At 38.2% G+C, this 11,763-nt stretch overlaps 1 protein-coding gene across 1 annotated transcript in view; it reads left to right on the top strand.

The window, feature by feature from the left end:
* Positions 1-11,763, top strand: part of Ubr3 (ubiquitin protein ligase E3 component n-recognin 3) — a 188,905-nt gene that overhangs the window by 2,400 nt on the left and 174,742 nt on the right. The window contains exon 3 of the mRNA XM_033756366.1: positions 2-291. Within this exon, the coding sequence (XP_033612257.1) occupies positions 2-291 (290 nt within the window). The remainder of the gene's footprint in view (position 1; positions 292-11,763) is intronic.

The following is an 11,763-nucleotide window of genomic DNA, read 5'->3' as shown; positions in this document are numbered from 1 at the left end:
GGCCGAAGAGGAGGCCCTGGAGTGGTGCAAGTGCCTGCTGGCCGGCGGTGGCGGCTACGAGGAGTTCTGCGCGGCGGTGCGGGCCTACGACCCCGCGGCACTGTGCGGCCTGGTGTGGACCGCCAACTTCGTGGCCTACCGCTGCAGGACGTGCGGCATCTCCCCCTGCATGTCGCTGTGCGCCGAATGCTTCCACCAGGGCGACCACACCGGACACGACTTCAATATGTTCCGCAGCCAGGCCGGGGGCGCCTGCGACTGCGGGGACAGCAACGTGATGCGGGAGAGCGGGTGAGCGGGGCCCTCCTGGGAGAGGCACATGTGCCGGGAGCTGGGCTGTGGATTTTCAGGGGCCAGGGCGGGAGAGCGAGAGGCAGGGAAGACCCAGTGCGCGAGGTTGGGAGGGAGGACAGTGGCGGAGTCTGTTGTGAGCTGTCAGTTGTGTACTTGTTGGGAAAGACTGGAAAGCTGCCCGCCTGGTTGTTGAGACTTAGGAAGTGTTTCGGATTGGGAGGCTAGCTGGTCGTTTTGGGAACTGAATGGGGCCCAGGGATGAGGCGAGCTGGGGAGGTGGTCTTGGAACTGCAGGAAAGGACGTTTGGGAAAAAGACTTCTAAACTGTCGGGTGTCTGTGACAGGGAAGGCGCTCCTGTGCTGAGGCGGGTTGCAGGAGGAGGGAAGGGGAGGGGCCTGCATGAAAAGTGGCTGTTGAGCTGTCAGTGGAGTATTTGGTGTGCCCAAGTGACACCTAGAATTGGACTACTGAGCAGTCAGTTACAGAATACCCGTCATACCAGAAGAACAAACAGAACACTGAGCGAATTAGGAATCAAATGTTAGGTCTTCTCCAGATAAGGGCACTTTAATCACTTCCTAGTACGGGAACACCTGACTTGGCAAATGCGTCCGACGAGAGCTTGCATTTTAACAGCAGAGATGCATCAGGTGTTGCGATTTACAACAAAAGACAACATTCAAAGTGTGCATGAGTTAAAAGAGTTGGAACATGTAGACTCTTGGTTTGGGACATGATGTCAGTGTCAGGGAAAGTCCTGAGGAAAAAAGAAAGAACTTTGTGTAAAAGTGGTTTTTATTGGGCAGTAGTTTAAAGAACATTAGTAAATCCAGTTATTCTTTTATTTTTATAGTTAATGATGGAGCATATCTTTTTTAAAGAAATAGGTGCTTTCTAGCGCTGGGGATTTAGCCTAGTGGCACCGCACCTACCTCTCAAGCAGCAAGGTCCTGAGTTCAATCCCCGGTACCAAAGGGGGGGGAAGCAAGAGTCACTTTCTGCATCTTTTTGGAGTACTTGTAACTTGCTGTTATTCTAAAATATTTTTACTTATTATGTTCAATAAGTAAGGCGCCTTGATTTTTTTTTTTTTTTTTTTTTTTTTTTTTTTTTTTTTAACTCGGGACCTTGCACTTGCGAGGCAGGTGGTGGAACCACTGAGCTAAATCCCCCGCCCCACAGCCTTGAATATTTAAAATGAATGAGATGTTGATCTATCCCTTAACCTACTATCTCTAGTGTTGAAAGCGATATTCTTTCTTTCTTTTTTTTTCTTTTTTTCCCTTTGGTACTGGGGATCGAACTCCGGTCTTTGTGCTTTCGAGGCAGGTGGTGGAACCACTGAGCCAAATCCCCGGCCCGAAAGTGATAAATTCTTTAAATAGTCTGGAAATTAAGGGAGGGAGAGGAGGCTTCTGTACACAGGGAGTAAGAAAATGGCTTTAGAAGGGAGATATTTTGCTAATGACAACAGTAATAAATGCAGTAGCATATGGGATCTGGAAATGTATGCTTGACACTTTAAAAATAGAGTTTAGCATTTGAAAAATATTGAATAAAATATTTATATAGCTAAAAAGCCTCAATATTATAATAAAAAATACAGTTTCAAATTTCCCTATCTGCTCAGTTTTTTTTATTTTCTCTTACTGGAGAACAAGCAAGGATAACTATGTTTCCTAATTTTGTCTCGTTTTATGTAAAGGTAACATTTTGCACCGCTCTAAATCTTGTTTTTCACTTAGATGTCTTTTCATATCGGTGTCCTAATTCTGCTTTGTAAAAGATGCTATATGGTATTCCATGTCATGAATTTGTCACTTTTAATTTTATTTATTTATTTATTGGTACCGGGGATTGAACTTGGGTCCTTGCGCTTGCAAGGCAGGCCACCGAACGGCTGAGCTAAATACCCGGCCCTTGTCATTCTTAATTTAATAAACTTTTTTGATGAGTATTTAGGCTTCCAGTGTAAAATGGAAAAAAAACTGGTATGCCTATCTTTCCACACCTGTACAAGAATATCAGTGGGATAAATTCTTAAAATTGGGCTTTCTAATTGTCTTCCATAGGCTTATTACCAAGCAGCCTTATTATAACAGTCTTATTAGCAGTATTATTAAAACTCTGAACTGGGGGATTTAGCTCAGTGGTGCTGCCACCTGTCTCACAAGCACAAGGTCTTGAGTTTGATCCCTGGTACCAAACACACAAAAAACTCTGAACTTTTATTTATTTGGTTAAAGCAGCAAATGTAACTGCATGATTTAGCTCATTTAATCTTCAAGAATTGAGATAATCTGCTTTTATTCCCATTTTACAGAAGAGGAAAGTAGAGCACAATACTCTCAGCACTTGGGAGGCTGAGGCAGGAGGATTGCTTTTAGTTTAAGGCCAGCCTGGGCTACATAGTGAATTTAAGGTCAGCATATTGAGACCCTACCTCCAAAAAAAAAAAAAAAAAGAATTTAAAAATTTGGTCAAGGGGCCTGGGTTTACCTCTGTGGTGCTGCCACAATTATGGTCAAGAGCTGGATGTAATTGCTCATGTTTGTAATCTCAGCTATCATGAGAGACTGAGGTAGAAGAATCACAAGTTCAAAGCGAGTCTGGGCAACATAGCAAGAATGTATCTTAGAATGAAATAAAGGATTAGGGATGCAGAGCAATAATCCTTGGATTCCATCTCTAGTATTTCAAACCAAACGCCCCTCCCCCCATGAATAATAAAAAAACTTGCTGACGATCACACAGGTAGTAAGCTAGGTATGCTAGCTCTATTATCTGACTTCATAACCATGTCTTTCTTCTGCCTCTACTAAATATCCCTCCACCTTGCATGATCCTAGGAATCAGCATTCTATCTCTGAGCTACATCTTCAGCCCGGTCAGTGAGATTCTTTGAATGTACTCTGTGTATTCAGGCATCCAGTGTGGAGATAGTCCACATTCTAGTTTCATATTTGCCTTTTTTGAAGTTACAATAGAGCTCATTTTCTCCCACTGTGGCTGTCCTCTATGAGTTGATACATAGTATTAAATCATGTATAATCTCCTTCTGAAATACAGAGCTGTTGTTGTGTATGTGCCAGAATTGCCATGTCCAGTTTCATAAGGGGCAAGGGTTGAACAAGAAATGGTATTGTGGACATGTGATTATTCTGAATTGTTTGTAACTCCTTGTTAGATAGAATAATTCTGTGCTACACACCTAACCCACTGCTTCAAAGAGAGATACAGGTAATGTTGGCCAGTAGAACAAAGTAAAGTTCTGCCTGTGAAATCTTTTTAGAATTGGAAATCAGTAAGTTATAATGGTATTCCTGGTAAACAGACTATACTATCCTGGCATGTGCAAAATTAAACTTTTCTGTTTTTATATTAAAAATATCCTTTAGATTGCTAAAAACATGTTTCTGTTTGGGGGGGTACTCTAATGGCCATAAAAGTTTGTAAATTCCATTAGTCAGTTTCACAGGAAGGATTACATTTTTTTTCTATTTTGTGTTTATACCTGTTTTTATTGATGGAGTAATTTTTTTTTCAGTACTAACATTTTAACTCAAGGTCTTCTTTTATACTATGCAAACACCTTACCACTGAGTATACCCCCAGCACTTTATCTGTGTAGTTGGGAAAAGAAGAAATCTTGCTATGGCTTAATATTTTTTTTAGGGGTCTTAATTAATTAATTATTTTTATTTTTTTAATTGAGTTTATTGGTACATTCTAGGTATATAGTATAGTTACTTTCATTTATGGCTTAATTCTTTGAAAGTGTCTAATGACTGTTGTGATAGGGTATTATGTGATTGGAGATGGTCTGTTACAACTCTATTAGTATTTAACTTTCAAACTTGCAATTATAGAAATATGGTGAGTTTTGAATTATTTAGTAATAGTAGTATTGGTATAATCAATGTAGTGATATTAGTAGATACATGACACAAAGAAAGAAAACAATTGATTCATTTGTGAGATGAGGTCGTGAAGATTATGGAAACTATTGATAATGATATATAACAACATAGTTTTTTTTCCCCCACCTTGGGAATCCAACTTAGGCCTCATACATACTAGACAAGTGCTGTCCCATGAACTACACTCCCAGTGATAACATAGTTTTGCCACTAGTAAATACATTGTCACAAATGGTCAATAAATGGATAAACTAAAAACAGAATGACACAAAGCAAAACAAAACAATGTGATAGAAAATTTAAAATAATATCTTGGTGGTTGGGTTTGGGCTCTGATGGATTAATAATTAGAATTAAGATGTTATTTAAAAAAAATTTTTTTTTGAACTCACAATGTAGCCCAGGCTGGCCTCGAACTTGTGGCAATCCTCTGCCCCAGCCTCCCAAGTGTTGGGATTATAGGTGTGTGCCACCATGCCTGGCCCAGAGTTGAGATTTTAAACGTTTAGTTCTCAAATTTTGATGTGGAGCTTGAATATTTTCATTTTCTATCAAGTATTACAGATTTTGTTTTGTCTCTCTGCTGATTCTTCCTTACAAATTCTAAGTTCCTTAAGAAATAGGGACTCCAGATGTGAACACTGTCTCTTGCATTTAGTAGATGCTCAGGAAATATTGATTTAAATTGGGCTATGCCTGAATAGTTGTCCAAAGGTTACATTGCTTTAGTTATTTAGGAGGTGGGGTTGATTATTAAACCTATAACAGCTTTTTTGTTTTTTTCAGAATGCTTTAGAGAAAATTTTTTGTTTTAATTAAAAAATGTGTATTAGTTATTACAGAAAAATAAGTGACTCAAGTAAAAATTAAGTTTCCTTTCTCCATCTCAGAGTTCCCATACTTTTTGGGGGACTTATTTATGCGTTTAAAAAGATGTTATAATGTTAGTTAACATCATTAAATTTTTTTTTGTTGGAGGCTTTTAGGTCTTTTGGTCTGTGACAGTGCTAGCAGTGGAAGGCAGTAAGTGGTTGTAGTGTCATTCTTTTTAGTACCTTGGTTTTTTTTTTGTTTTTTTGTTTTTTTGAGACAGGGTCTCACTATGTAGTTTAGACTGACCTGAAACTCACTATGTAGCCCAGGCTGGTCTCCAACTCACAGCAGTCCTCCTGCCTCAGCCTCCCAAATGCTGGGATTACAGCTACCATGCCCGGCTAGTACCTTGCTCTTTTCCCTTAACTTATTTATTGGATACTGTCTTAATTATTTATTTATTTTTGGATGCTGTCTTATAATAGTGCACATAGAACATTATTTTAAAAGTAACAGTATTCCATTGCCTTTTCATATTTTTGTATTGTACTGTAGTTTAGTCGGTTTCTTATCCATAGGCATTTACATTATTTCCAGATTGGGGCTATTGTAAACATTGTTGTAGTTGGTATCCCTATATACACTTTATTGTGTTTATGTGTGAGCATATGTGTGAGGATAAACTTGGCAGAAGTTAAATTTCAGTTAAAGAAAAGGTAGCTGGGGATTTAATTCAGTGGTTCTGCTGCCTGCCTTGCAAGCATAAGGTCCCGAGTTCAATCCCTGGTACCCCCCAAAAAACAAAAGGTGTACTTTAAACTTCAATAGATTCCTTCAAAGAAATTAATTTACTCTCTTACTAACAGTGTATGAGTTTGTTTCTTTTCATCCTGGCCAATGTATATGACATTACCAGTGCTTTGTTTTTTTTTTTGCTTCTTTTTTTTAATAGTACTGTTTTTACTTTTTTTTTTTTCCCACAGAAAGTTCAGCATGTACATTTACCTAGCCTAGTGGCAAGTTCTATGGCTTTTGCCTTTTCCCACTTGGCACTGTGCGTTATAGATTTTGGACCCAGATCATTGCCTCCGCAGTGATGGTGGTATCATATCTGTCCTAGGGGTCCTGACAGCTTCTACCAGTTTAACTAGAGCTCCGTTGTCACTTGAGTTAACCTTTGTGAATGCAGTGGTGTGCGCATGGACCTGTGGAATAGATGTCTCAGCTGGCCACTGGGCTGGAAGAAGAGGGCTTGCTCAGTGGGACCTATGCCGTATGCAGTCGCCACTAGCTGAGCCTTCTTGCTCTCCACCAGGGTGGTGACAATATTAACCTCTGCAGGTGGGCTCTAAGTGCAGAATCCCCTTTGTTGGCAGCTTTTGTCTCAGCTCAGGCTGACATCTGCTTTTGTTCTTTTTTCTCTGGCCTGTACTTGTGGGCCTGGTTGAAAGCAGTTGAGTAGCTGTTTGGTTGGTTAAGGGTGGGTGAACTGGTTAATTGCAGGAGGCTCTTTGCTGCTGCAGCTGGATATAGCAGGACCATTTGACAAAGCAAGCAAGGTCCCTTTTGAGCTGGATATCCTGTGTGGTGCTAAAATTGTTAGGCTTTTACTCAAACACGGTTTACCACCTTCTTGACCTCTTGCTTGTTTGTGACAGCAGCAGAAGAGGCCGCCTTTCTCTTTGCCTTCTTTCCTTTCAGCATCTTGGATGTCTGGAGGAGGGGCCTCAGTGTTTCTGCTCTCTGTTAATCTCAAAAGTGAAATGTGATATCTTATTTATCTATTACAGCCCACTTCCTCACAGACTGGAGTATTATGAAGCAAATATCAGGTGTCTTATACTTTACTTTATACATTCTAAGTATATATTTCATTAAAGAGTTGTGAACTCTTAACATAAAATATAACTCAGAGATGACTGAGTGAATACACCAAATGGGATCTCTCTCTCTCACACACACACACACACACACACACACACACACACACACACACACACACACTCACTCTCTGACTATGTATAATTATATGTGTATGCATATATTTGTATGGATTACATGTGGAATTTTCTTCCCTAGAGTTAATTTACAATTCTTCAGTTCATAAAAAGGAACTCAGCACTTCTAATGATGAGCTTGGAGGAAGAAGAGCTGGATCAATTTTACGTTTCTTTGTTCATTGTACTTTTTTTCAATGCTAATTTACTAGAAATAGTGTGGGCATAAGATTGTACAGTGGCACCTTGGTTCACAAGCATTTTTGTTTGTGACAGTTTGGTTCACAAAAGCATTTGGCAAAATTTTGTTTTTGTTTGTAAACTTTACTTTGGGACACAGACATGACTGTACCTGTCTTTCCTGCTCAAACACAAATGCCATCTTTTCCCAAAATCATGGAAAAAATTAAGTTTGTGAATTGAGATATCACTGTACTTACTGGTAGTAATTTTTAGTCATCTTCATTGTGATGAAGTTTACAGCAGAGAAGTTTGGAAGTCTTATTATGTGGTATTTAGTTTATGTTTTATAATTCTTTAATTTAAAATTATGGGCCAGGCGTGGTGGCGCATGCCTGTAATCCCAGCAGTTGGGAGGCTGAGGCAGGAGGATTACTATGAGTTTGAGACCAGCCTGGGATATATAGTGAGTTCTAAGTCAGTCTCAACTACATAGAGGAGACCCTGTCTCAAAAAAACAAACAAACAAACAAACCAACCAAAAAACAAAAAAATCAATTTGAATATACAGAAAAATAAAAAATAATTCAACAGATACCGAGATGAATTGATGTTAACCTTTTGCCATGTTTGCTTTAGAGCTGCTTTCAACAAGAAAACTAAAGCCTAACCTTTAATTCCTTTCCTTTTTCTTTCCCTGGAGATTACCATTATCCTAATATATCTGTGCCATACCCATACACGTTTTTGTATTGTACTTTAACTGCATGGAAACAATACATATACAATTTTATATTATATGATTTTTTTTGCAATTTACCTTAACATGTTGCTAACATAGACAAGTTCATTAATTTACTTTTAAATATAGCTACTTTTAAATATACAATATTATGGATAAGCCAGTTTACTTAATCTGTTTCTTTGCTGAAAAATTTAAATTCCTAACTTTTAAAATTGAACATCCTTGTACATATCTCCTTGTACAGAAGGATTAGAATTTCTTGCTGGGCTATAGAGTGTTTTATTCTGTAGTATTTCTGGATAGTTAATAATTGCACTCCAATGATTGACACAGTTTACTCTCAATTATATTGCCATCTGGAATCTGATTTCCTTTTTTTCTATCAGAAGTTGGTGTTATGTATATAAATTTCTACTTTTCTGCCAATCTATTATATATAAAACACATTTGAATTTTTTTTTCTGTTAGTAAAACTGAGCATCTTTTCATGTGTTTTAGGGACAGTTGGGCTTCTTCCTTTGTGGAATACTGGTTAGTTCCTGGGAGAATGGGAGTTTGCAAACCAGCCCCCTCTGGCTCTCTGTCTTGCCATGTGATCTTTTTTGCATGTACTTCCACCATCGTTATCCCATCTGTTCAGCCTAACAGATGGGGTTACCTGATTTTGGATGTTCATCCTTCAAAACTGTGGGCCAAATAAGTCACTTTTCTTTATAAAGTCCTAGCTTCAGGCATTTTGTTATAGCAACAGAAAATGAATTAAGTGTTATAAAAGGTTTTAAAATAAAAATGAAGTTTTTCCATTTACAGTTTGTATTATTTACATCATTAAAAAAAGTTATCACATGTAAAAAAAACAGGCTTATGTAACTTCTAAAAGATGTAAGGTTTTGTATTTCATATTTAGATCTTTAGTTAATCTGGAATATATATTTACATAAAGCATGAGATTGAAATCTAATTTTATCTTTTGTCAATGTGAAGATACACTTGTTCTGGCACTTTTAATGAACATTTTTCTTTCATTAATCTATTGTGCGACCACTGTCACATAGCAGTTTCCTATGTATGTCATAAACTCTCTGTTGTATTGATGTCTTTTGCAGCATCATTATACTACTTAAATTATTTTAACATTAAAAGGAATCTTGATATGGCAGAATTTCCATATTATAACTCTTGAAAAGGATTTTGACTGCTTTTGGTCCCTAACTCCTTCATTTGAATTCCAGAGTCAGCTTGTCAGGTCCTATGGAAAACTCATGTTAGATATTGAGTGGAATCACATTAAATTTGAGGAAGTTGCCAAAGGAGTGTATAATATTTACTGTTACACTGAACTAGGGAAAAATTTGAAACAATAAAATTAGTGAGATGTGGTTTAATCATATAATTGAATACAGATTGTATAAGTTGTCATCTGTCTTAGTCTGTTTTTGTTGCTATAACAAAATAAGTAACTTGAGACCGAGTAATTTATAAAGAACAGAAATGTACTCACAATCTGGAGGTTGTGAAGCCTAAGGTCAAGGTACTAGCATTTGACATCTGGTGAGGATCTTCTTGCTGCACCCTCATGGGTCAGAATGGATGAAATGGGCAGAGGGTGCCTAGATTAGCTTCTCTAGCCCTTTCAAAGGCAGAGCTGTCATAACTTAGCCCCTTCTCCAAAGGCCCTACTTAATACCACCACAGTGGGGACTAAGTTTCAGCATAAATTTTGGAGGCAATACACATTAAGACCATAGCATTTCACTGTAGCTTTGTGAAACTTACATGCTTCTCACATACAAAATAAATGTATTCTATGCCAATAATCTCAATGTTAACTTGTTTTGACACCAACTAAAAAGTCTAAAAAGTCCAGAATTCTCATCTAGATACCATCTGAATCATACTTTAATGAGACTTCAAAGGTATGTTTTATCCTGTGGCAAATTCCAACAAGTTGTGTGCCTCTAAAATACAGTGGAAGTCAGTACATTCATTCCTAAAGAGAAATAGTCAAGAGGGAAAGAGTAACAGGTCCCAAGTCCAAAACTCAGCAAGGCAAGCAGCATTAAATTAAGGCTCAAGAATGATCTTTGACTTCTTGTTTTGCTTTCTGGGATGGTGGTTAGGTCCCCAAGGCTCTTGACAGCCTTCCCGCTTCTTCCCCCTTAGCTTTGCTCTCCTCTTAAGGCTTGGGAGTCTGCTATCTGTGCCCCTCCCAGCTGGAGTTGCCTGTTGCTGGAGGGAACCATCTTTTGGTTTTGATTTTGGTTTTTCTGTTTATATTCTATTAATTAATTAATTAAGTACTGAAATTAATCCAAGGGCCTTCACACTGAGCCACATCGCCAGCCCTTATTATTTTTTGAGATGGGGGGGTTCACTAAGTTGCCAAGACTGGGTTTGAACTTGTGACCCTCCTGCCTTAGCCTTTTAGCATTCCTGGGTTTCTAAGTGTACACCACCATGCCCAGCTTTTTTTTTTCTGTCCTCAGTTTCCTGATACCTGTTCTTCATTATTTTCTTCTTTGGTTTAATTTTTTATCTCTTATTTCTGAAGGTGGCAGGTTTGATCATTGATTTATGGTATTCTAAGAAGTTGTAATGCTATAAATTTTCTTCAAAGGCTAGGTTTTGAGATATTGCTTATTTTTAAAAGTTCTTTTATTCCATTCACAATATTTTCTCTTTTCAGTTATTTCTTCTTTGGCCCTTTGGCTTTTAGAAACTTTGAGGATTTTCCAGGTTGTATAATATCTACTAGTAATTTCTAGTTTAATTTTTTAATTTATGGTTTCTTTCATAGTTTGCAGTATAGTCTTGGAGAATAGTCCATGTGCACTTGAAAAAAGTATTTATGAAAAATATGTATTATTTGATTGTGAGGTATAGGTTTTATAAGTTGGACGATGGTATAGTTCAGGTCTTCTAAAATTTTGAGGCTTTTTTATGGTGCTGGGGATCAAATCAAGGGCCTTATGCATGTTAGGCAAGTGTTCTAACACTAAGCTACATCCCCAACTCCTAAATTTTTAATAATTTTCTGTGTACTTATTCTATTAATTACTGAGAAAGAAGTATCAAAGCCTTCAAGTACAATATAATTTTTTAAAAACTTTTTTCCTTGTAGTTGTCAGTTTTCGCTTTGTATTTTGAGGCTCTGTTAGGTGTACATTGAGGATTATTATGACTTTTTGGTGAATTGATTATCATTATGTAATGTACTCTGTTAATATCCTTGTTCTGAAATCTAGTATGTATGTATGTATGTATTTTTTTTTTTTTTGGTTCTGGTGATTGAACCCAGGACCTTGCGCTTGTGAGCAGGTGGCGGAACCACTGAGCTAAATCCCCGGCCCTGTGTATGTATGTTTCTTTTTTTGCGGGGTGAGGTTTGAGACAGGGTCTCACTATGTAGTTGAGACTGACCTGGAACTCACTATCTAGCCCAGGCTGGTCTCGAACTCACAGCGATCCTCCTGCCTCAGCCTCCCGAGTACTGGGATTACAAGTGTGTGCCACCATGCCCAGGTAGTATTGTATATATTTTTAAAAACCCTTTTTCTTTTAAGATATTTCCTTTTATAGGAACTGATTTTGTTACGTCTCTTTTTTTATCCAGTCTGAAAAGTCTCTCAACAATAGTACCTAGACCAGTGGTGGTTCTCTGTTGGTACACAAGCCAGGTTGCCCCAGCATTGCCCCTGCACCACCCCAACAGTGCCCCAGCAGCTGAGCATCAGACAGTGCACACAGGGGCCATGCACATGCTTGGAAAGGAGTTGTGGAATCAGGCAGTGATGTCATGAGCAGTTTGGGCAC

Source organism: Fukomys damarensis, unplaced genomic scaffold, assembly GCF_012274545.1.
Source record: "Fukomys damarensis isolate Sample0158 unplaced genomic scaffold, DMR_v1.0_HiC HiC_scaffold_26, whole genome shotgun sequence".
NCBI classification, from domain to species: domain Eukaryota; kingdom Metazoa; phylum Chordata; class Mammalia; order Rodentia; family Bathyergidae; genus Fukomys; species Fukomys damarensis.
This window is presented reverse-complemented; position numbering and strand designations above follow the sequence as displayed.